At 37.5% G+C, this 26,958-nt stretch overlaps 1 protein-coding gene across 2 annotated transcripts in view; it reads right to left on the reverse strand.

Annotated features, from left to right (window-relative positions):
* Nucleotides 1-734: 734 nt before the first annotated feature.
* SPPL2A (signal peptide peptidase like 2A) overlaps nt 735-26,958 on the reverse strand; it is a 51,802-nt gene continuing 25,578 nt past the window's right edge. Inside the window, exons 6-16 of one of the 2 annotated variants that reach the window (XM_046008431.1) lie at nt 23,702-23,853; nt 20,225-20,321; nt 19,685-19,786; nt 18,665-18,746; nt 17,830-17,904; nt 13,854-13,910; nt 13,605-13,658; nt 13,058-13,160; nt 10,057-10,134; nt 8,429-8,589; nt 735-1,037 (exon numbers count right to left, since the gene is read on the reverse strand). In XM_046008431.1, coding sequence (XP_045864387.1) covers nt 963-1,037; nt 8,429-8,589; nt 10,057-10,134; nt 13,058-13,160; nt 13,605-13,658; nt 13,854-13,910; nt 17,830-17,904; nt 18,665-18,746; nt 19,685-19,786; nt 20,225-20,321; nt 23,702-23,853 — 1,036 coding nt within the window. In that variant the 3' untranslated portion in view covers nt 735-962. The remainder of the gene's footprint in view (nt 1,038-8,428; nt 8,590-10,056; nt 10,135-13,057; nt 13,161-13,604; nt 13,659-13,853; nt 13,911-17,829; nt 17,905-18,664; nt 18,747-19,684; nt 19,787-20,224; nt 20,322-23,701; nt 23,854-26,958) is intronic. The other variant, XM_046008432.1, reaches the window with a different exon arrangement.

Consider the following 26,958-nt stretch of genomic DNA (forward strand, 5'->3'; position numbering starts at 1 on the left):
CTTTGCATATTAAACCATCCTTCATCAAAATATTAAAAGATTAACATTGGTTTCTTATAGGGGAAGGAGTGGGAATTAGGAAAAAAAAAGGTGGTGGTTGAGGTGTTGAGGAGAGACTGTACTCACACAATGAGCCACACGTGTTAACACAGAAGTTGATAAATACTTTTTACAAATTTCAAGCCTGAACATCAACAGAACCAAATTTCAGAGATAAGGAATACCATGACAAAACTGAATGTTAGTGTAGAAATTTAAGTTATCTCTTCAAGAAAAACAGACCACTGAAAACTGTGGATTTCAGTTTCTGTGTCCTTTTAATGACTAGTTCTATATATTATGTTTCTTTATATCTGAAAAATATTCTAATATAATACACAGGCAGACTAAAGTAATTTAGATTTTCAAGTTTAAAAAAGACGGGGACTTAAAAAAAACTTATGCTACAAAAATATCCATTTATATATATTCCCCAATTATATTTTTCTAACCTCTGCAGTGAAAAGGTCCAAAATTTCATCACTGAACTGCTTTCTAACATGGTCTTAAGCAGTTATTTCTACAGAGCATAAAATTTGCATAATTCTTGACAGAAAAATCTGTTCAGAAACTCAATCTGACAGAAATACTTTTATCTATTACTAGGAGTTGAAAGAAACATTTCAGTAAGAAAGTATGGGGTGGGTCAAGATAGTTCTTTAGAAAAATATACTGTATTTAACAGATCTTCAAAATTACACAGACCATATGCTTTTATTTAATGTGAAGGCACAACTTTAACATAGTTAAAAACAAATGTGTTTCAATTATTTGATGTAATTGTCAGTACCAGCTCTTAAAAATATATATTTGCAAGCATATCATTGAAGATTCATTAAGATTGTCAATTCAAAAGTCAATTTAAAAAGTCAAACTCTATTCGTAGAAAATCAACTGACACATTATTGCAGGTCTACATAATATTATTGTTGAACAATCTGTTCCCCAGCAGTCACAGGGTTTTCTTCATTTGTTGCATAGTCCAGATGGTCCATCACCTAGGCATAAATAAAAAATGTCAGGAAATGCAAAATTTCAACTTGCCCTCAATATTTACTAATTTGGCCAAAGGATTCCCACTTTTTAGAAAAGACAGGGAGGGGACGCCTGGGTGGTTGAGTGGGTTAGGTGTCTGCCTGTGGCTCAGGTCATGATCCTGTCGTCCTGGGATGGAGCCCCACATCTGACTTCCTGCTCTGTGGGGAGTCTGCTTCTCCCTCTGCAGCTCCTCCCACTCATGCTGGCTCTCTCTCAAATAAGTAAGTAAATAAACCTTAAAGAGACAAGGGAGCACTCCATGGAACTGGGCATTCCCTTTAGAGCAATGCACTGGTTTAATATCCACGTTCCTAAGGATATGGTCAGGGTAACATGAAAAGCTTAATCTTTTGACTCAGGGTCAATCTGATAAATGCTTTCTCTGAATCTTCCACTATTTCTATTTCCGAATATGAACTGCCTTTCATGGCAGAGGAAACTCTACCACCGAAGGAAGATACTCCCGATGCTCATTCTAGGCCGTGTTCAATGTTCACTGTTAAAGGTGAAAAAACTAAAAATGACCCCACAAGTCATTGTGAGAACACCTGCTAGTTTGGGGACAGTGTAACCTGGTTGACACCTTGAACTGACTGTAAAATCATTTCAGAATGATACATGAAATTTTGGAAATACTGTTTTTACCAAAATCAAATAAATGGAAGGAACTTAAGGTCAAATGATTCTCTGAAAATAAAATCAAGAATACATTTGCTATAGACTACGCTAAAGGAAATACCAGTTAAACAACTTTTTTCAGTCACTTCAGCTCTGCTCATCCATAGTCCTGTATAAATTTTTTTACATGCGGGATGAAGGCAGAAGGAAGAAGAAACTGCTTACATGTTTTCATTGTGTTCCTCACATAAAATTACTTAGAAATAGAAAAAAGTACCTACCTAATGTCTTTGTGAAGATTGTCAAAGATTTTTAGATGAGTGATTTTCAGTACTGTGATGCACATTTTCCCTTCTTTATCAAGAATTAGAAGACCAGCAAGATAAATGTTCCTATTTCTGTAAAGTGATTCTAAAAGCTTTAGTGTTTTTTGGAAAAGGAAGCAAACAGTGGGATCATACCCAAATGGGGTCTCTGACCTTGCCAGACAAGAATACCACAAGAGCTGAGGCTTTTAGCTGACAACTGTCTTAAGAAACGGAGACAGTTTATAAAGCCCAATCCTGCCAGGACTCTATGAGTCATCTCAAGTCCCCAAAAAATCAATTCTGAGGTCCTGTATTTGCCAAACATATCCCCAAGATTAAGATAGTTACACGTTTGTATCACTTTGCAGGGGGGAGAGTAGGAGACAAAAGCCCAGCTGAGACAGGTAACACATATATCAAACACTTTCCCACATATGAATGTTGTTGCAGAGTTGATTATAGTCACCATTTAAATGAGGGAGAGCAAGGAGAAGCAAGTAAGATATATTTAGGTCCCTTTTTTCCTAGCAGTTTAGAAATTCTGGGTGTGAGAGGTTGGAGCTGTGGGGAAAAAGAACGAAGGCAGCCTCAGCAGAATGGATGGTGGGGAAAGCCTCTTGCCCTGGCACCTGTACCCTACTGATATACCCTACACTATAATCTAATCCCTAACCATATATGTAAATGTAGTTGTTAAAAAAAAAAAAAAACTTTCAAAATCAACTTATTAAGAAGATCTATACTCTGTATTTACTTTTCTTTACTAACTTTTCAACAAAAGCCATATAGAAACATGAAGTGCAACCTGGGACGAGATTTTTAAAAACATAACAAAATTAATATAGATAATAAAATTGACTGGCAAAATTGGTATAGTTTTTTGTAACATTTGTAAATAAGCAAGCTCAGTTTGGAAAGATGTCCTCTGATACTGGGTTGGCCTGCCTGGCATTTTCTGATAGTTCTGCTTATTTATAATTGGACCAATCTCCAGAAACACTCTATTAAAACTCTCATTAAAGGGGAGTAACGGGAGAGTTGTTGATATTAAAGCAGCGTTGTTCTCTAAGTATCTCTGTATTCTGACTTGTCAGTTACAGCTTGTGACTTCTAAAAATAATTAGAAGCACTAGTGACATTTAACAGAGACAAACCCACTGTTTACTGGATATCAACAAACTGAACACTTACTTCCTACCCAGAGTAAAATAGCCCACTGGAGGTTGTTACATAAATCCAACTCCTCTGATTTAGTATTAGAAACAAACAAAAAAATCCCCTAAAATGATGATGTCTCCTAGTTGTTCTTTATGCCAACATAATTAGGCTACTGCTTGATTTTTCTCTCTAGAGAAGAAACATCTTTATTTATTCTACAGTAATCAGAACTTAAGACTTCGGGTAGAATCATATGGAACTGAGTATCACAGCTCTTGAAGCAGTCAAGAAAAAAGTTCATAGCAAGTAATAGTGTTAGTAGCTTTAAGTTATAGAATATACAACTAGGATTTCCAAATCAGTACTATTTCAGTGAAATCCTATAGAAATATTACTTCTTTTGATCAGAAAAATTCATGGAAAGGGCCAAAAGACTAAATAAAATACTAAAGTTCTTTCACAAAGTCTCTGTGTTTCAGCAACAAATGAGGTATAATTTCCCCTTTGAAAAAAGCATAAAAAGGCTATCAGGCTAAACCATGACATTTAAAAAGTGTCTAGTGCAAAGGCCTGCTTTTTACTACCACTAGTCTTGCATTCACTCCAATACCAGGCATTGGAATGAACCAAATGATTAGCAGCACAAACAAGTGTGCCATCACCTTAGATTCTGGTTTTATTTTGTATTATCTGTTTTATATTTATCAAATAGTAGCAAAAACTTTTGGCATTTGCAAAAAAAATGATTATATGTAAAGACTGTAAAAACACAAGTCTGGTTTAATGCTTTAAAAGGGTCTCACTTTTACAAACCTTATAATAATTTTGGTAATTCTACGAGGGCTGCTAAAACACAAGCTTATACACATACACACAAAAGTGACTAAAGGTCAGTGGATTAAGGACTGAACATTAAAGTTGCTTTGCATGAAACATTTCCATAACATTAACTGAGAATTTTTTTTTTTTAAAGATTTTATTTATTCATTTGACAGAGAGAGATCAGAAGTAGACAGAGAGGTAGGCAGAGAAAGGGAGAGGGAAGCAGGCTCCCTGCTGAGCAGAGAGCCCGATGCGGTACTCGATCCCAGGACCCTAAGATCATGACCTGAGCCGAAGGCAGCGGCTTAACCCACTGAGCCACCCAGGCGCCCCAAACTGAGAATTTATAGTACATAAAACACTGTTATCAGCACTGTAGGTTCCTAATACCTAGAAGATAATAACTTACTGAGGGAGGCACGCATATATGTCTACACTACAAGGCAGATGTTAGTAAGTATTAAAAGTACAAAGTCCATAAAAAATATGGGGAAAGGTGAACCTAATTTCAACTGAAGAACTCTTGGATATCTGCTTGGAGAAGGAAGATTCTGAGTTGGGAATAATATAAGGCATATTTTGGAAATAGTCTGGCAATACTATGAACATAATGGAGGCAGGGGAGAGGAGGGAAAAGGTTATGACATGTTACCCTGAGAGATGAGATGAATGAGAACGGCCTGAGGCCAGACTCCAGGGCTGATCTTCAGGCTGTCCTTACAATGGGTTGATACCTAGTCTCCCTCTCCTTTACCACACTTGTTGAGGTTCCAAGTTATACTTTCAAAGCCTCAGCCTAGACTTACCTGATCTCATCCCCCTGCCCTACAAAGCCCTATGGTAACCCACCACTATGAATTTACAGATTCTCCTAACTGCCTATAGATCCAACCTCATTTTATGGATGAGGAGACAAAGTCTTTTTTTTTTTTTTTTAAAGATTTTACTTATTTATTTGACAGAGAGAGATCAGAAGTAGGCAGAAATAGAGAGAGAGAGAGGAGGAAGCAGGCTCCCTGCCGAGCAGAGAGCCTGATGCGGGACTCGATCCCAATCATGACCTGAGCCGAAAGCAGAGACTTAACCCACTGAGCCACCCAGGCGCCAGAGGAGACAGAGTCTTAATAGACCAAGTGACTTGCCAGAACGGATTTCAAAGCCTAAAAGATACTATCTCCCAGAAATGGCAACATTAAAGCTAAATTGATTTTTTGACTTTACAGACTGGACAGAGGCAATGAGATTTCCTTTTTCAAAGTAACAGGGGAATAATTTTGTGAAGGCATTACATTCTGACTTCCGAAAATGCTAATTTTCTAAAAAAAAAAAAAAAACCTCTCCTGGCAGTAGTTTATAATATTCTGCAACTAACTTGCCTTAAATTTCAGCATGTGTCTGTTCTTCATGTTTTAAAAAATCTAGTGTACAGTGGGAAAATGGCTGCATTGAACAGATTTTTCCCCCTGAGGCTTGTGATGGCTATCAAATCTTTCTGCAAATAAGTTAAAAGAATCAGATTTAACAAAGACCTGAAGTTTTAATATTCATACTGGGAAAATGGAAACCTAGTTAATGAACTGAAAAATAACAACCAAGCCAACAAACCAAAACAAAAAACCCTGATTCCTATAAAAAATAATAGCAAATGCAGTGTTTATGATGCGCCACGCACTATTCTAAGCAATTTGCATATTTTACAACAACCCTCTGAAGTAGGATGATGATTATTCCTTTTTACATTAAAGGAAACTGAGGCACCAAGAAGCTAGTAACTTGCCTAAAGTTATGTGGCTAATAATTAACAAAACAAGACTTAAACTTAGGCAGTCTGGTACCAGACTGCACACTTTTTATTACTAGGTGTTATTTTATATTTTGAACGTCTTTACCTAATAAAATTATGAGACCATACTATAAAAGTGAGAAGTGTATAACTAACCCTTGTCTTAACTTTTCAGGTAATTTAAAATGAATTTTCTTACCATCAATTGCTTTATTCTTCTCTAGTTTTCATTTCCTGCTGTTCCTCAACATTACAGTCATCCTTTTTTTTTTTTTTTTTTTAAAGATTTATTTATTTGACAGATAGAGATTATAAGTAGGCAGAGAGAGAGAGAGGAGGAAGCAGGCTCCCCGCTAAGCAGAGAGCCCGATGCGGGGCTCGATCCCAGGACCCTGGGATCATGACCTGAGCTAAAGGCAGAGGCTTTAACCCGCTGAGCCACCCAGGCGCCCCAACATTACAGTCATCTTAAACTTCATTTAGTTCTTAGATTTGCCATAATCTCTTCCCTCTGAGCATTTCAAGACATGGTTCCCTCCATATGGAACACATGGCTCAGTCTTAAAGTTTCAACATAAATTTAACATTCTTTACGAAGCCTTGCCTAAGGGATGCCTGGGTGGCTCAGTTAGTTAAGTGTCTGTTAAGTGTCAGGTCACAGTTCTGGCTCAGTAGGAAGTCTCCTTCTGCTTCTACCTCTGCCCCTCTTCCCATTCATTTCTCTCTCAAATAAATAAAAATCTTTTTTTTTTTTAAGTTTTTGGCTTTTTTTTGGTAAAGATTTTATTTATTTATTTGACAGAGAGAGAGAGAGAGAGATCACAAGTAGGCAGAGAGGCAGGGGAAAGCAGCCTCTCCACAAAGCAGAGAGCCTGATGCGGGACTTGATCCCAGGACCCCGAGATTGTGACCTGAGCCGAAGGCAGATTCTTAACCCACTGAGCCACCCAGGCGCCCCTCAAATAAATAAAAAATCTTTAAAAAAAAAAAAAAAAAAGCAGTCTTCCCTAAATCACCTTTGACTGTCACAAAATGACAAGCACTGGGTGTCCCATTGCTAGCTTTCATGGCACCCTACCATAACTAATAAATACATTTATCACACTTTGTCAGTGACTATCTGCATCCTCCACTCACCTCTAACTTTCAAGAGGCCGTGAGAGTAAGCCTTTTATCAACATCTTTTATCAACAGCACCTAAAATAGCACCTGGCTCACAGAACTGCTCAACTAACATTTGCTAAATGAAGAAATATAACACTATTTTAAGAAAATGATAGTGAAGAGTACTTTTTGGGATGTGACTTTCAAAGGTGTGTTGTAGAACACACTTTAATTTTTAAAAGTCTAAAATAAATAAAAAACTCTATGTGGGTGTCCTTTTCATGTAAAAGTTATGAGCTATCTTACTCGTTTAGTTAAGAGCCTTGTGGCCATAATTCTTTGTGCACAAATGTAAGTTGAGACAATGACACTGTGAGGTAGACAGAGCAGGTATTATTATTTTAACCAAATTTCAAAGGAATTACAAGATTTACCCAAAAGAATTCTAGACAGTGCTTCTTCCAAACATAGGAGTCTAACTTTGTATGTTAATCATCTCTTGTTAAATAAAGGTGATGCTACAGACCAACCACAAGATGGATGTGAACTTTGAACTGCTTATCTACTAACAGAATTGCAGGCATCCACCCAAAGTACTCCTGCTTTTGTTCATGTGACCACTAACACGCATGTACGAGGGCAGATGGAGGATGGTAGTTTGTTGTAACAGGGCAAAGCAGAGCTAACTGCCTCACGAAGGGATCGATGCCACTGCCCTGACCTTTAACAGGCTGGAGTTTCCCAACACTCTTTAATTTCAATGGAAACAAATTTAACTGGAACATCAAGAACATTCAGGAAAAGAAGGGGTTTTAACTTCAATGAAGAAAAAACTCAAACACCACAGATTCTGCTATCACGATTTTCTCTGTTCCAGGGAAGTCAGTCTTGATCCATTTAAATCTGAAACGGGTACCCTATTTAATTTAGGTAGACCCATTTAGGTGCTGTAGAGAGTGCATGCTTTTTTTTTTTTTTTAAGATTTTATTTATTTATTTGACAGAGAGATCAGAAGTAGGCAGAGAGACAGGAGAGGGGAAGCAGGCTCCGTGCCGAGCAGATAGCCTGACACGGGGCTTGATCTCAGGATCCCGGGAGCACGACCCGAGCCGAAGGCAGAGGCCTCAACCCACTGAGCCACCCAGGTGCCCCGAGAGTACATGCTTTTTATCTGCAAAACCTCAGGACTCTTACTATAAAGAGCTAAGGTCAGTCCCTCAGACTTGATACAGTTATTATTTTCCGTGAAATCTATTTGTGTGTGGATTTGAAAACTCATGCTGAAATGCTATTCTGGTTTTCCCTGATGCCCTCCCACTGTTTCTTGGTAGCTTTGGCTTGAGTCACCAGGGTTTTGGCATCAGACCACCGTAGGGATGAGAACTGCTGAGCGGCTGGTAGACAGTGAGGTGGTAATGGTGGAAAAAACCTGGGACGCCCTGACAGATCCAAGGAAACTCTGGGGCACATAAAAGCTGTGATATATACAGGAGGGTCCCAGCTGAAGTTAGTCAGTGAATTATGTCATAGCTTGGTAACTGAGATAGAAGCACATACCTGATAGCTGCTACCTTTCCAGAACTTTTTCATTTCCTTACGTCTCCAGGCAACAACTGAGGCAGTAACAAGTGTGCAAGGAACTAAATAGAGGAGCGCAGGCTGCCCCTTCTTCATCACCACCAGAACAACAAATGTGAGTATCATGCCAACAGCATAGGCTGTAAGAAGAACACCAATTATCAGTCATTTCTACATATTACCTGCTGCTTTCCAACGACCACTTGCCACTTCCCAATGGCACAAGAATGAGGCACAAACAAGTCAGCTTCAAGAGAATGGGAGCAGAGGGGCGGCAGTTGACTTTAGACCTACAGCTACCAAAGTGGATTCTGACTCCTTTACTGAAGTGGTGGTTTCAAATATTTCTGAGAACAATTTTTGCCCTATGACTTTTTCCCTCATTTTGTTATTTTCCTAGACAGCCATTAGCAGAGACATACCTCATTGCTTTTCAAAGTTTGGAAACTGGTTAGTGTTTCATTATAATTATCCTAATCGTTAATTGTCGACAAAGACAATAATTCAAGAAATCTCCATTAACTGTCACCATTAAGGATGCTGAGTTGTTTTTTGCACATTTTAGATAACTAAAATTTGTACCTATAGGTACTAAAATTTGCTTTGGAAAATCTTCATTCTGATTATATACTTCCTGGACTTCTTCAACAAGGATCTCTCCTTAATGACTCAGCATCTCACCATGAACACAGGATCTCAGAATACTGGAGCCAACAGAGCCTTTATAGACAGTTCAGTTTACCTCCTGGTTTTAAGGACGGGAAAGGCAATGGAGGACCAGGGAAGTTAAGTGAACTGCCGAAGTTATACAGTGCAATGGACAGAGCCCTCTTACCTGCCTTTGCATTGAGTGTTCTTGTATTCTATCACACTGACTGGTGCTGGACTTTAATACATCCATGCCCTCTGATAATACCATTCTCAGTAGCCTTGAACTGCTTTTCTTATTTCCTTATAGTTTTTTTTTTCTTTTTATCAGCTTTTCACTCACTTAGCTGTTCTTTCTTGCTGTCAGGTTCCTATACCTAGCAATAACCTTCTTTCCTACTAGCATACACTTTTAATTTACTGCATTTTACTCCACTGTGGAATTGAAAACTTTGCCAGAACAGTATCTAAATGGCTCTGAAGCAGGCCACTTACCTAAGAGTAAAGAACTCTGGTGTATGGACTTTGAGATATCTGTTTGATATGTTTAGAAGTATTTTTTGGCTTGCTTCCTATTCTCAATAAGAGAAATAGAGGGATAAATGACAATTATTTCTGCTGTCCCAGGCGAGATGTTATTGTGTGATAAATTCATTGATATAAATACACTGTCATTCATATAGTATTTTGAGAAAACCTAATATTATATAATTTATTGACTAGTCATGTGCCAGATGCTCTAATAAGCATTTAAGATAGAAAATCTAATTATTTTCTTTCACATATAATTTTTTAAACCTCAAAACCTTATGATATAGGTAATAAAGTACTATTCCATTTTGATGGGAAAACTTATTAACACTGAAGAATCAGAGTCCAGGACTCCATACTTTTAGACATCGACCTTTTCCTACAGACAGTACAATTCAACATAATAGGAAGACAAAACAAAAATTTACCGATTGTGGAGGAAACATAGTATATAGAAGAAGAACCAGTCTGAACATCAAATCTTCTACAATATGCAACCAACAGGCCTAAAAAAAAAAAAAAAACAACAAACCCACCAAACACATTTTCTTAAAACAGTAACAGCGATGCAAATTCAACTATTAACTATGGCAACAGTACATGCTGCCTTGTATATAACACTCATTTTCACACCGTGAGAACATTAAGGTACCTCAAATTCTGGACAAAATTTTATATAATTTTTTTTAACTTAATGCCATTTCTAAACATTTTCCCAAACCATTAAACAGTGTTTAAAAGCATGATTTTTTTAGCTGCTTAATATTCCATGACATGGAGAAAATTTTTTATTTTTCTGTGGTTTTATCTCCTCTTTCATTTATGATTTGATCAATTTGGGCTCTCTTTTTTTTTCTTGGTTAGTCTAGTTGAAGGTTTGTCATTTTTATGTCTTTATTTATTTATTTAAAGATTTTATCTATTAATTTACTTGTGAAAGAGAGAGAGCACGAAAGCGCACATGAGCATGAGCAAGGGGAGGGGCAGAAAGAGAGGCAGGCTCTCGCTGAGCAAGGAGCCCCATTCGGGACTCGATCCCAGGACTCTGGGATCATGACCTGAGTCAAAGCAGACGCTTAACCAACTGAGCCACCCAATAGGCATCCCTATTTATTATTTTTTAAAGATTTTATTTATTTGACAGAGAGAGACACAGCAAGAGAGAGAAAACACAGGCAGGGGAAGTAGGAGAGGGAGAAGCAGGCCTCCCATTAAGCAGGGAGCCCGATGCAGGGCTAGATCCCAGGACCCTGAGATCTGACCTGAGCCAAAGGTAGACGCCTGATGACTGAGCCAACCAGGTGCCCCTTGTTTATCTTTTTAAAAAACAACTCTGGGACACCTGGGTGACTCAGTAGGTTAAGCATCTCCCTTCAACTCAGAGTCTTGGGATCAAGCCCCAAGTTAGGTCCCTGCTCAGCAGGGCGTCTGCTTCTCCCTCTCTCTGCTCTTTCCCCCCTCTCCTCCCGTGTTCTCTCTCTTGCTTACTCTCTCAAATAAATTTTTAAAAATCTATATATAAAATAAAATAACCAACTCTTGGTTTTATTCATCTTTTCTACTTGGTTTTATTCATCTTTTCTACTGTTCTCCTGTTCTCTATTTCTGCTGAATCCTATTTCCCTCTTTCTGCTAACTTTGGGCTTAGTTTGTTCTTCCTTTTCCAGTTCCTTACATATAAAGTTAGGGTGCTTCTCTGCTTTTCTATTTTCTTGATGTGCTTATCACTATAAATGCCCCTCTTGGAACTCCTTCTGTTGCATCCTGTGTTTGGATATTGTTTCTTTTTCCATTTTTGTCAAATATTTTTAAATTTCTATTTTAATTTTTTCTTTGATGCACTGGTTGTTCAAAACTATTTTATTTAATTTCTATGTATTTGTGAATTTTCCAGTGTTCTTCCTGTTATTGATTTCTAGTTTCATACCATTGTGGTCAGAAAATATACTTGGTATGTAATTTCGATCTTAAATTTGCTAAGATTTGCTCTGTGGCCTAACCCGTGATCTATCCTAGACAATGAACTAAGAGAGTTGCTACACTGGACTTTGCCATGCCAACTCACAAGGCAAAGCTGTTGGCTTTTCTCTCTCTGCCTGGCTTTACTATGTAAATGAAAGGGCTTTTGCAGATGAGCCCATACTTTTTACCTTTTTACCTTCACAGGCAGTTAGTACAGAGAGACTGCAAGAAAAGTGAAGAAGGACAAACTCTCGGCTGATTAAGAAAGACTAGTAGGGGCGCCTGGGTGGCTCAGTGGATTAAGCCGCTGCCTTCGGCTCAGGTCATGATCTCAGGGTCCTGGATCGAGCCCCGCATTGGGTTCTCTGCTCCGCAGGGAGCCTGCTTCCTCCTCTCTCTCTGCCTGCCTCTCTGCCTACTTGTGATCTCTCTCTCTGTCAAATAAATAAATAAAAAAAAAAAAAATCTTTTTAAAAAAAAAAAAAAAAAAGAAAGACTAGTAAATACTTCTAGGCTATATTATTCCTGGGCTGGGATTAAGTTTATCCTATAGGTAGCCCAATGAGAATAATGCAACTGTCAGAGAAGATATGCTATATGCTGTATTTTCTGTATCATAATTTCCTACAAGCTGGCATTCTATTATGTTTCTTCTCTTGATCATGACCTTGCCTGGTAATCATAAACCACTTTTCCTAACATGTAACTATTTTAAAATAGAAGTCATAGAAAGTGCAATACATTTGGTATTATTAAATTCAACTTTTTTTTTTTAAAGATTTTATTTATTTATTTGACAGAGATCACAAGTAGGCAGAGAGGCAGGCAGAGAGAGAGGAAGGGAAGCAGGCTCCCTGCTGAGCAGAGAGGCAGATGCAGGGCTCCATCCCAGGACCCTGGGATCATGAATGACCTGAGCCGAAGGCAGAGGCCTTAACCCACTGAGCCACACAGGCGCCCCTTAAATTCAACTTTTAAAGAGTTTTGTTATATATTTTCTTCGGCAAGTAGATCAAACTTATCCTAGGTACTTCCTCTAAGACATTTTTTGAGCCATGGGAGATTTGGGCTTTATCTTCTACCCCTTGAAATGCTTTTTTTTTCTATTTTCGTCACTGATCCGAGCTCTAGCATTAGCCACAAATACTTAATACAGAATAGGTAACTTTTAATAGCTACTAAATATTTGGCAATTTTTATTTATTTATTTATTTTAAAAGATTTTATTTATTTATTTGACAGAGAGAGACAGTGAGATAGGGAACACAAGCAGGGGGAGTGGGAGAGGGAGAAGGAGACTCCCTGCCCAATGCAAGGGAACCCAATGCGAGGCTCGATCCTGGGACCCTGGGATCATGAACTGAGCCGAAGGCAGATGCTTAATGACTGAGACACCCAGGCGCCCCACATTTGGCAATTTAAAACCATCAGTATATTCTTACTGAATTGTTACAAACAACTGCTTACCTGGTACAATAATGTCTCCAAAACCCAGTATTGAAACTGGCATGAGGCACACGCTCATTACTGAGAAATAGGCCAGCTTTGGTACCCTGATGACTACTGGTAACTGTAATTATGGGGGAAAAAAAAAGGCACTAATAAACCTCTTACGAATCTTTACTCATACCTCTTAGAAAGGGAAGGATTGATATGAGAGTAATTGTTTTAACATTTTTAAATAGACATTTTAGAAGAACTTGAAATCAGAGAACCTAAGCTACACACATATATACTCTGAATGCACAGAAAGCTTGAAAGAAATAGATATAGTTTTGGAAAAATGAAACCCAAAACACATGAGGGTTAACAGTATTAGTCCAGTATTCCAGTATCCCCACATCTAACCTTTTTTTTTTTTTTTTCCTTTTTACCAAAAATAGGACTCTGGCCTTGAAACAGATTTTTTTTTTTTTTTTTTTTTAAATCTGGATTTTTTTTCCCCCAAAGAAGAGTCTTGTCTCAGAGGGTATGATTTAAAGTCCAATGAACATATCTGAAATACAATCCTTACTTTCTCATGGGGAGCTGAGGGTTGAGCAGTGGCTTCCACCAAGTTTCCATCATTCTAGGATGAAACCCAAGTCAATAGGTGTTTAATAATTTAGAATAACTAAGAAAAGGGCTATATTTTGTGAGAAATAAAGTTTTACAATACCTTAACATGCACTACATGACCAATGGATTACACAGGAAGGCAAAATTATTAACTGGACACACATATATACACTGACAGCCATTTCTATTTAATTGCCATTCCTACCTTTTCATTGTTTCCAAAAGGTCCAGCTGCAAGTTCAACCATGATACTCTCGCCATTCTAAAATTCAGGAGGAGGATGAAAGAAATCGCCCGATCATTTAAAGAGAACAATCTATCAGTATTTAAGAATGATTTGATCCCCTGGCTAACGGCCTACAGAAAACTGGTGAAAAATGGGCTGTAGACAATGTTCCTTAAAAAGTCTAATGAAAATTGGAGCCATCTAAAACAAAATTCACCAAGCACTTTGGTCCATTCTATTACAGGTCAACAATGATCACCAACTAACAGATAAACCAAATGCAGATTATTCAACTGAAGCTTTGGGCACTAATCTATACTGAGAACTAATAGCTAGCCATGTATTATGAGTCCTTAGTCATTTTTAGCAATAACAATGAATAGAGACACAATACTAAAATCTTTTGTATTTAGATTTGTAATAAATATTGGTAACTTTATTTAAATGAAGATACCTTTGATCTAGCTACTCACCATCATAAGAATGAAGCCAAACTTGAAAAGACCCAGCTCTAAAGAACCTGAGAAGCTTCTCTACCCTGTCTCCTATCCGGTTTCAGCCCTGACAGCTTTTTATGTCCCAATCAAAACATTAACCTCAGCTGAATTTCATCCATTGTGTCCAAGGTCTTTTTATGTGGGCTGTGTGAGGAGCCCCTTAACATAGTTCTTTCCTGATAGCCAAGTCTGTTGTGAAGGGGAAACATTTGGAGGTAGCAAATGAAGACTACGAATGCCATCTCTGCTTTATATTATGATGAACATATCATCAAACAGGTAGTGGGAAGATAAATAAATGCTGAATTTAAGGAGAATTTGATCAAGTAACTATAGTATTTCCCATGTGGGTGGGAAGCATAGCAACAATCACTTTGGTGTTTTTAAGAGGACTTCACTGATGATCTGAGCTGAGTAGAAAGGAGGAGATAATCTCCAGTTACAGAAATCTTTCCCTCATGTTGCAGTTTGGGTTACAGAAGGGTTAAGTCACAGCAGTTTAGGAAAATAGACTAATATTAAATATAATTCCTTACAGCAAACTCCCATAATGTGATTTAATTTCCAGACAGAGTTCATTGTGGTTCATTTTCTAATTATTTCAAACACTTAACTGAAGGCCATCACTGACATCCTCTCCTACATCTGAGTAACTACTATTTGCAATTACTATACCAATTTACAGGGGTGGATGGAAAATAAATGAAGACAGGTTTTTTGTTTTTGTTTTTGTTTTTTTACAGAGACAGAGAGAGAGAAAGAGAGAGACAAAGAGCAGGAGATGGGTCAGGGAGCAGAGAGAGAGGGAAAGAGACTCCCAAGCAGGCTCCATGTCCAGTGCAAAGCCCGACACAGGGCTCAGTCTCATGACCCTGAGATTATGACCCAAACCAGAAATCAAGGGGTGGAAGCTTAATTGATGGAACCACCCAGGTGCCCTTTACTACTTGTACTCCTGTGGCTACCTCCTCTGCTTATTCATTAAAACTCTGCTAACACCAGTTGAAAGACACGTTTAAAATGTCCAATGTTGGGGTGCCTGGGTGGCTCAGTGGTTTAAGCCGCTGCCTTCGGCTCAGGTCATGATCTCAGGGTCCTGGGATCGAGTACCGCATCGGGCTCTCTGCTCAGCAGGGAGCCTGCTTCCCTCTCACTCTCTCTGCCTACTTGTGATCTCTCTCTGTCAAATAAATAAATAAAATCTTAAAAAAAAAAAAAAGTCCAATGTTTAATCCTTAAAATTTTCAGTTAAAAAAAAACCCAACCAGGTATTACATATTGAGTTACTTACTAAGTAAAGTTTGTAGCCTTAATAAAAAACAAACCAAACAAAACCAAACCAAACAAAAACCAAACAGACTGAGAAGAAGGTGTTCAAGAAAATCTATACTAGTGAACTCTAAAGAGCACTTCTAATCTTTTCTACCAGATCAGTCACTGGGAACAAATACGGAAAAAAAGATGAAAAATTCTCTAGGCAGAGAACAAAGAGCCTCAAAGACATCTTTATTATTATCCTGTATCTTTAAAATTCTGCAACTTTTTATGTGTAGGGATTGTAAATAGTTTGTAGCAGACAGTTAACATTAACAAAGTGACACTAGTGTTAAAACTGAACGGAGGGGTGCGTGGGTAGCTTAGTCAGTTAACTATTTGCCTTGATTTTGGCTCAGGTTGTGATCTCTACACTGTGCTGGGCATGGAGCCTGCTTAAGATTCTTGCTCTCCCTCTCCCTTTGTCCTTTTCCTGACCTCTCTCCCACTAAAAACCAAACAACAAATAAACAAAAAAACACTGGATGGGAAAAAATTTTTAAAGGGTTTAGATACAGTTCATACCTATAGCCCCCGTGTACTATATGGGCCATATGCTATGACTATCTGCTGACTTAGACAATGGTTTTGTACACAGAATGTTTTACTTTCATTATGGGACCCCTCTGGAGTGATTTACAGAAACATTTTTTTTTTTTTTGAACTTAATAAACTGATACAAACTGGGATGGCTTTAGATAGAAAGCTTTCATTAACTGACATTTTTTGTTAAAGTCTATAATATTAATTCTATGCTTTAAAAAGGTTACTTTTGCTCAACAAAGTCAGTGACTCAAATGTCTCATCATTAAGGCACAGAAAGATGCTAGTGAAATGGTCTGGTTAGCTGTAATATGGGACAGTTAACTACATTAACTCCTACTTGCATTTTAGCTCCCCAGTGGGGCACATCTTAGTGCCACATGTTTATGCCCTTATAGCAAATATTAGAAGTGCAGTTTTACAGTGATTTCTTTCACACATGGTAGGGGCTAAAGAAGAGATAAAGAACTAATGGGGAAAAATGCAGTGATTATAACAGCAAATACTGAGTCAAAATAAGACTCAACATAAAATGGGGAAATCAGGAGAGCTGAGCAATAAAATAAAATACTCAGAAGCTAGAAATAGGGACAAGCAGAAAAGCTGGGCAAATAATGAAGGACGACCACACTCACCCAACACCTCTCACTTACTTTGGGAACAGCATCACTATTTTATGGAAGAGCTAATGGCAGGGGTGGGGGACAGGTGAACAAGAAGCTGTTAGCTGCTATTACTCTAACTTCATAGAAAAAGCCAGTCGGGGACAAAGAACAAAATGGACAGAAGTGGAAAGGGAGAGTATGTGCCCCTGGGTCTAGTTTCTTCTGAGGCTAGCTCCACCTTGGTTTCTATACACAGGTTGGATAGAAGGGCCTTTGTGGTCTAGAAAGGTTAGATCGGGTTCTGTCAGTTCCGACCGGAAGAATTCTACTAGTAGCAGAGGGAGGCTGGAATGCTAGCAATACTCCCTCACACAATGGATTAGGAAACGGAAGCACAAAGTGTGAGTGACTTGCCAGGGTAGCAGTTACAGAGCTACACTTCGTGCCATCTGACTTCCAGTGTGGAGCTTTTTCTTAGTCTCAAACTAGGGGTACAGAAATGAAAGCAGCAATGATGCACTTTCCTTCTTTTTGTTGTTCATATTGTCTACAAACGATTGTTTTATAACAAGAAAAGTTACTTTAAAATGGATAGGAAGAAAATTTATAGTCTCATCATCAGCCAGGAGACATCTTTCATTTAGCAGAATGAATTAAAAGCTTAAAAAAATCATCTATTAGAAGCCCAACTTCATGGGGGATGAGGAGGTAGGGATAGGAAGGTTGGGTTATGGACACTGGGGAGGGTATGGGCTATGGTGAGTGCTGTGAAATGTGTAAGCCTGATGAATCACAGACCTACACTCCTGGGGCAAATAATACATTATACGGTACTAAAAATAATTAGGAAAAAAAAAAAGGCCAACTTCAATGACAATTTTCAAAAGAGAATTAGCACATACTCAATGGTAAACATCTGCAAAATCAGTTATTTAAGAACGGGTTTAAGATTCTCTTCTTATAATGTGTTCCTCACGGATTTCAAAAATATCATACCTTTGTGATGAATGGTGTTATGAAAACAAAAAACACATCATAGAGGAGGAGAAGACCTAGAAGTATCACACATGACTGTTGAAAAAAAAGAAAAAATTTAAAGGTCAAACATCCCTGTAAATGAAGAAATTATATGGTTTTGCAAATACAAATAAACATAAGGAAATTTCATTTGAACACTGTTTAAGGCATTTAACAATTACTACTATTTGTAGTTTTATTCTACAAATCACATTAAAAATTTTATCTTCTTTAACCCATTCTTAAAAAAAAAGAATCACTAAATCAAAGAAATGTTCTTTGTTGTTATTTTGTCTATAAGGATTTTATGAATTTGGCATACTATAGAAATAATTAAAAATATTTTAGCTAACAAACCAATAGTTTGCTACGGCTGATGATTAGCACTGACTGCAAAAGGACAGGACAGAGCTTTCAAAGAGATGAGAAATCTATAATTGACTGGGATGGTAGCTACAAAGTTATTCATTTGTACAGCTTCAATAAACTGTACACTTAAGATAGGTGCATTTTGCCACATGTAAATTATACTTGAATAAAGTTGTTTTAAAAAGAAAAAATTATTGGGGCGCCTGGGCAGCTCAGGGGTTAAGTGTCTGCCTTTGGCTCATGGTTCCCAGGTTCTGGGATCGAGCCCCACATCAGGGTCCCTGCTCAGCAGGACGCCTGCTTCTCCCTCTCCCACTCCCCTTGCTTGTGTTCCCTCTCTTGCTATGTCTCTCTCTGTCAAATAAATAAATAAAAATCTTTAAAAAAAAAAAAAGGAAAAAGAAAAAGAAAAAATCATTTTAGCTTGCAAAGCAGGATACTTTACCTTGAAGTTGGGTAACTTCAGTGTTTTAATTAAATTCAGACAGAAAGCGATCCCCAAGATATCCTGTAAAATCCAAGCCCATCTAAAATCAAAAGAATACTCTACTGGTTTATGTAGTTATACTTAGATGGGACTTTTTAAAAGAAATAGATCATTAAAGTATCATTCAGTTGTTATGATTTGACTATTTGATTAAGCAGCAATTATAATGACAAAAAAATCTCTCATATACTCCGTATTAATTTGCTGTCCTAGTAGAATAATGACTACTACTATAACTAAGGAAAAACTGAAAGGCTACCTCAGAATATACATCTTATCTTTAATCTTTGAATATATACATGTTTCTTTTAGAAAGGCAGCTCATAACAAAAGATATTGGTGTTAACGTATGTCCAGATAGCTGGAATCTAAAGGAAATGAGAACTATGTAACATAACCTACCAGGAACTGATACGTATAATTATCAACTGAAGCCACCTTAAATTGTAAATCCTTGCTTCCAAATTTTAGGCTACAAGTGGCTTTGGGCTTTAGTAATTTTATTAATAAACCATTAAAAAGTTAAGATCTTTTTCTGGTCATTCTTCCTGCAAATGGACAGATACTTGTGTATTATTTTTCCTCTCTTACAGAAAAGGTAGCATACTCTATATATTCTTTTTTCACTTAAAAATATATCCTGGACATCACTGCATATCAGTTTACAGAGATCTTCTTCATCCTTTATAGCCGCATTGTACTTCATTGTGTGGATATAGCATCATAAGTACATTTTTGAAGCCTACTTCAAAATAGGCTTAGATATTTAAACCATAGTACATATTTTCTTATCTATATGACCCTGAACCCATTAGCACAAGATCTGCTTATGAGTCTTATTTATCTTATTTTAAGACTACGGTGTTCTGGGATAAAAGCAACAAAAAAAAATCCATAATAATCATAATGCATAACTACCAAGCAAGATACAAAATCATGCATCCTTACTCTAAAAGGAAATACACTGAGTACTCATACCTATCTTCATTTCTAAATACAGCCCAAACAACAGCTACTGCTATGCATAGTCCAGAGAGAAAAATAAGTCGCACTTCAATGCTTTTGCCGCGAAATATAATCCTAAAAAAATAGACAGAAATAGGTTAGTCTACTCTGCAGATGAAATACAATGTTCACTTCAACATGAGAAATGACAAATGTTAACCAGTCACAAGAAAGCTACTAAAATATCGATTTAAAAGCCCTAAATTTAAGTACAACAAATGATACATCAAAAATATTCATTAGTTCAACAGAACTGTCCATGATGAAAATGTCCAGTATCTGTGCTGCCCAGTAAAGTAGCCAGTAGTAGTTACATGTGGTTAGTTAGCATTTGAAATGTAGCTCATGAGTGAGGAACTGAATTTTAAAATTTATTTAATTTTAGTTAATTTAAATTTTAATAGCCACATGTATGCTGGCTTACAGAGAATTAAAATACCACTCCTACTTTTCCCTGTATTGTTTTAAATTACGAATACCAACATTACAGGATTCCTTGTAAGAGATACATACGTGCATCGTCCACATGGTATCTTACGAATGAGTGCAGCTAGACAGTTGTACAGACTCATTGCTGATGCTATGCAGAAGATTGCTATCATAACATACACTAGAAAAAAAGAAGACACTAAATTATATGAGAACAGAAGGAAATGTGATTAGAAAATATTTATACACGCAATAGTAATCTAGCTTTCTTACTGCATCATGATACTTTCAATGCAGTGACCATATTATCTGAATTGGTTACTAAGCTGAAAATATTTAGATCTTGAGTTTTATTGAAATGCGAGTATTAAAAAAAAAAAAAAAAAAAAAGAAATGCGAGTATTTAATGTGTTGTTTCGGTTCCATTACACATTGGTAGGACTGCTTAAGTGCTAAAGCTGGCTCTGCATTTTCTGTCATTCAAGGATTCAAACTAACATGTCTATTGAAGATGTCTATGAAGTGAGATATAGACACTTCTAAGAACTTAAATGTAAGGAATGGACGAATTAAGTAAACAGTAGAAATGTTTTAAAAAATGCACTTAGGGGGATGCCTGGGTGGCTCAGTGGGTTAAAGCCTTTCCCTTCAGTTCATGTCATGATCCCAGGATCCTGGGATCAAGCCCCCACTGGGCTCCCTGCTCAGCAGGGAGCCTGCCCCCTTCCTCTTTCTCTGCCTGCCTCTCTGCCTACTTGTGTTCTCTGTCAAAAAAATAAACAAATAAAATCTTTAAAAAAAAAATGCACCTTAGGGATGAGAACTGACATCTACCTTAAACAAGTTATCTATATTTCCTATGGTGAAATTTATCTCCAATTATTTGACCTGTGGTAAAACCAAATCCATTTAAACAAACCACTCTGTTATGATATGAAACTAAGGTAGTTAATGTTTACAAATCTTTTTCTAAATTAGCTATACTTTTTTGAAAATTATTTAAAATTACATCTAATCTTATTCTTAAGGGAGAGAAATTATTATACTATAAGATAAACTATTCATTTTCTTAACTTTCTCAAAATTTCACAATGGCAATATGAATTTTACCTGAATTTTTCAAATTCCACTAAGTTTCAGAAAATTTTAACTGTCCTGTAGATGAGAAAGGGAGAGTAATCTAGAGATAGTAAATCAGGGATTTCTTTCTTCTTCTTTTTAAAAATCAATACAGCTTTTATTTTATCTTTAAAATGTCACAGAAAAGTCTGAAAAATCATCCGGCTTCTTGCTCTTTTTGTAGGTGGACAACTTAGATCTTATTCATGAGTCTCCAGAAATCTTCCTTTTTCAGAAACACGGATACCATTTAAAAATTTTCTGATATCCTCGTTTTTAACTGTTAGCCACTTTCTAATTGGTGAACCTGAACGAATTACTTTTTTTAAAATTAATATATATATTTGTTTCAGGGGTACAGGTCTGTGATTCATCAGTCTTACACAATTCACAGTGCTCACCATAGCACATACCCTCCCTAGAATTTACTTTTTTAGTCTCTTGTCATTATTTGTTATTACTAGTTACATATGGTAATGTAAGCAGTAAAACAAAGACAGTCAAAGACTGCCAAGTTATGTTTGGTGAGTCATCCACCAAAGGCTGCCAACCCAAATTTTAAAACTTAGGTAGAAAGCATGTTCTTAAGACCCTAACAGAGCTTTATTTCATTCAATGTCATAGTATACTAGGAAAATGATTAGGTATGAGAAAGCATCTGGTTAATATAACCATCTTTACTTTCTTGAGCATGACTTAACATAAAATGGTAAGGGCAACCTTACCAATTTGATATATTTCGTAAATTAAAAATGGCAGCAACTTTAGCCATTAGGAACCATTTGGAGGTACATTATGTTTTGCAATACCACATCGATTTTGTAAGAGTCATAATTAACTCCCATGCCCTAGGAAAACCAGAGGGTTTAATGATCTGCCTCCTACATAAAAAATTACATTGATAAGCGGGGCGCCTGGGTGGCTCAGTGGTTTAGGCCACTGCCTTCGGCTCAGGTCATGATCTCAGGGTCCTGGGATCGAGTCCCGCATCGGGCTCTCTGCTCGGCAGGGAGCCTGCTTCCCTCTCACTCTCTCTGCTTGCCTCTCTGCCTACTTGTGATCTCTCTCTGTCAAATAAATAAATAAAATCTTTAAAAAAAAAAATTACATTGATAAGCAAGGTCAACTTTTTAAATACCCGAAAGTTTGGGGCGCCTGGGTGGCTCAGCGGGTTAAAGCCTCTGCATTCGGCTCAGGTCATGATCCCAGGGTCCTGGGATCGAGCCCCGCCATCGGGCTCTCTGCTTGGCTGGGAGCCTGCTTCCTCCTCTCTCTCTCTCTGCCTGCCTCTCTGCCTACTTGTAATCTCTATCTGTCAAAAAAATAAATCTTAAAAAAAAAAAAAAAAAAACCCGAAAGTTTAAGGAAATTTCTCACCACAAATAAAAGCATGCTTTAGGGTAGGGTAGAGGAAATCTCTTTTTTCTATTGAAGACCACTAATTAATTGACTTAGGGTCAGACACAAACGAGTGAAGGCTAAGTATTAAATTAGAAAAATCAGCTGCACAATGACAATGTAAATATAAATAACTATCCTAACATCTACTCCCCAGCACGACATTGAAATATGAGTGACATTCAAATAATTCTTTTTCTAATTAGAAATATAGGTCAGAGGTCTAGTTTTTAATGCTGCCACAGGACAGGAAATACTGGACAATAAGCTGAAACCAACCCGAGTACCTCAGTTTTCTAGTCCAGAAAATTGTGCTAATGTTCTCCAAATAAGCACTGGAGCCAGTGGTGGTTTTCACAAAGGACTTTTGCTAGTTCTTACCAGGCCACTTCCCTTTTCCCTGGTCTCCTCCTCTTTGTGCTGTGCATTGCCCAAGAAATGGCAAATTTCCATTCTTTCAGACCACCAACACGATTGCTCAGGGGATGGGCAAGCCCTTACAATTCCTACCCCTACCTTCTTAAAGGAAAAGTACCTGTTATTATTTAGACCACAGGCAAGTACTTGTGTGTCTTTAGATGTAGTACGATCTTGACTGTTAACACAAGTAAAACAAAATTTGAGCAATACGTCTTGATTTGGACCCTGACAAAAGAACAAAGCACACTTTAGGGGTAAGCAGAGGCAATAAATTAGTAATTTGAATAATCTATTTCGTGTAACTAAATACAGTCACCAAGAAGTCCTTAGTCTGCTGCTTAGATACTGGGCTCTCCAGCTTTATCTGCAGAGATGGAAATTTAGGGGCCACAGCAGTTCTTTCAAGTCATCCATGAAGAAGTGTTCTTATATATTTTTTAATCTGAATATTTTAATATTTTTTTATCCTAGAGTGATGGGGATCTAGCACTTCTGACAGTTTAGAGAGTTAACATTACTTTTCAATCATTTGTTTAAGCTTTCTGGGTATAATACCTTCAATCTAACAAAATAAATGAAAAACTTGTAGGCTGAAAGTAGCAAATATAAAGTACGACTTCTTACCCAGCCATCTGTAGAAGAAATAAAGTAAGACCATCATAACACAGCACACGACCACAAATATTACAACTGTTAGAGGACTAAAAGTTAAATATTCTTCCTTCTTTCTCCTCATTTCTCTGTCTTCAGTGTTTGTCACTGCCTTCATGCTCTCCCTGTATAAACACATACAGGAACTTCAGCAAATCTCTGCCAAGAATGGTTATTTTTAAAATCTATCTCCAATACCAACTTAAATTTGTTTCTGACTACAAAGTAATATAGTTAAAAAAAAAAAAAGCACACATAACAGAAAATAACTTAAATCTATAAAGTAAAAGGTCCCTATAATTCTACCCTCCAGAGATGATCTGTTATTAAGCACTAAATTTTGAAAAAGCACTTTTTGCTGGAAGTGAAATTGTTGAAATAGAGAATATTTATCATATAAATAATGTCTGCAGATGTTTATATGATCTAATTTGAAAACTTATATTGATGTAACGAATTTCAGATGATTCTTTTTACACACTTATTACCAACTTACAGAGAGCAAAGTACTCCTAAAATTAGCTTTTCTTACATGTAAACGCAAAATTCTTTCAATCAACTCAGCGCTAACTGGATGCCTGTTCTGTGCTTATCAGTGTATTATGAAGGAGTCAAAAGAAGTTCAAGACATAGCTTTATCTACCTTGAGTTAAGATAGCAAAATACTGTTTTTAATTCTCTCAACCCTTCCTAAGTCACACAGGCTAATAAAAGGCCGAGACAAAAGTTGAAGAGGAAAGAGTCAGTAGTGTTCTTTGTTGAGCAGTCTCTGTTCTGTCATCTTATTGTCTCCTCCCAGCTACATGGAGCCTACTACATACTCTTCCACCTCCAGTCCCTTCAACTCTGACCAACTAAATTCTCCTTCCCATGGCATACACCTTGACTTTCTCATCAGGTCTGGACTTAATATAAACTTGAGGTTAAAAAAAGTTTATTTCTATCAAACTGTACATTTGCCAGACTGCTTATTTACCAACATACCACTTTCTTACTAGAAAATTGTTAAATGGGATGGTCACTATATTAAGCATCTCTGACTCTAGGGAGGCTGCCTGGGCAGAGAGCATGGAGAGGGTTTGGGGACAGTCACACTAGCACATTCCAGCAACTGCAGAGCTGGATGATAGAATATTAAACAGAAGTGTCAATGAAAGTAGTATCTGAGTGGAAAAAGGTGCCAACGTTTAGTATCTGTCATTGCAAACAGATACATTTAAAATTATTTTTATTATGGGGTGCCTGGGTAGCTCAGTTGGTTAAGCAACTGCCTTCGGCTCAGGTCATGATCCTGGAGTCCTGGAATCGAGACCCACATTGGGCTCCCCACTCTGCAGGCAGTCTGCTTTTCCCTCTGACCTCTCCCCTCTCATGCTCTCTCTCATTCTCACTCTCAAATAAATAAATAAAATCTTTAAAAAATAAAACTATTTTTATTATAGTGAAAAATTTGTAAGTTCATATAGGTTATAATGAAAGATTTATATATTCTTACTTAGTACACCAGTTCTCTAGGTAGATTCCTCTAAAGGAAAAGATAAGGGCACCTGGGTGGCTCAGCTGGTTATGCATCTGCCTTCAGCTCAGGTCATGATCCCAGGGTCCTGGGATTGAGCCCAGGTCAGGCTCCCTGCCCAGTGGGAAGCCTTTTTCTCCCTCTGCCTCTGCTGCTCCCTCTGCTTATACTCTCTCATGTAAATAAATAAAAACTTTTAAAAAATAAAGAAAGAAAAAGATAAATCTGTCAAAGGAAGAAGCACAGGCAATTTTTGGAAAGGAAATGTACTAGATTTATATCACATAAAAATACTATAATCATCTTTTTAAAACACTGTACCTCTAATCAGCTCAACAGCCACATATAATGGAAAGCTAAGTTTTCTTTTTCCTTTTCATTTTTTATTAACATATAATGTATTATTTGCCCCAGGGGTACAGGTCTGTGAATCATCAGGCTTACACACTTCACAGCACTCACCACAGCACATATCTTCTCCCCTCCCATCCTTTCCCTACCTCCCTCCCCCAGGCAACCCTCAGTCTGTTTTGTGAGATTAAGAGTCTCTTATGGTTTGTCTCCCTCCCGATCCCATCTTCTTTCATTTTTTCCTTCCCTACCTCCCAAACCCCCCACTTTGCCTTTCAAATTCCTCATATATCAGGGAGATCATATAATTCTTTCTCTGATTGACTTATTTTGCTCAGCATAATACCCTCTAGTTCCATGCACATTGTTGCAAATGGCAAGATTTCATTTCTTTTGATGGCTGCGTAGTATTCCATTGTACATATATACCACATCTTCTTTATCCATTCATCTGTTAATGGACATCTAGGTTCTTTCCATAGTTTGGCTATTGTGGATATTGCTGCTATAAACATTCAGGTGCACAAGCCCCTTTGGATCACTGCACTTGTATCTTTAGGGTAAATACCTAGTAGTGCGATTGCTGGGTCGTAGGGTAGCTCTGGAAAGCTAAGCTTTCTTTCATGCTATCTTGAGTTTATGAAGCTTGAGGACCAATGATTTCATTATAGTAAGACTTTAACTTTCTACTAAGAAGTTTTCTATGGAACCAAGACATCTTTCCCTTTTGCATAAGGTACATTTTTCATTTGGGAGGGTAATTCTGAGTTATATGAGTTCTGGTTCTGGCAAATTTTCCCTTTCCTAAGCCTCATTCTCTTTCCCCTTCTCTTTTTCTTTCTTTCTTTTTTTTTTTTTTTTAAGATTTTTATTTATTTGACAGAGAAAGAGAGAGAGCACAAGCAGGGAGAGTGGAAGGCAGAGGGAGAAGCCGACTCCCAGCTAAGCAAGGAGCCCAATGCAGGACTTGATCTCAAGACCTTGGGATCATGACCTGAGCCAAAGGCAGACGCTTAACCAACTGAGCCACTCAGGTGTCCCTCCTATTTATTGGGACACTCAGGTGGCTCAGTTGTTAAGCAGCTCCCTTTGGCTCAGGTTGTGATCCCGGAGTCCTGGGGTAGAGCCCTAAGTCCAGCTTTAGCAAGCAGTTTGCTTCTCCCTCTTCCTGTCCCCCATTCCCCCACATGTATGCTCTCTCTCAGCCACCGCGGCACCACTCTTTCTTGAATTATATATACATCTCACCCAAACCATCTCCACACATACACTTAGTTCTATCTTTATCCTATTTTTATTTTATTTTTTTTTTAAAGATTTTATTTATTTATTTGACAGAGAGAGATCACAAATAGGCAGAGGC

Source organism: Meles meles, chromosome 6, assembly GCF_922984935.1.
Source record: "Meles meles chromosome 6, mMelMel3.1 paternal haplotype, whole genome shotgun sequence".
Lineage (NCBI taxonomy): Eukaryota > Metazoa > Chordata > Mammalia > Carnivora > Mustelidae > Meles > Meles meles.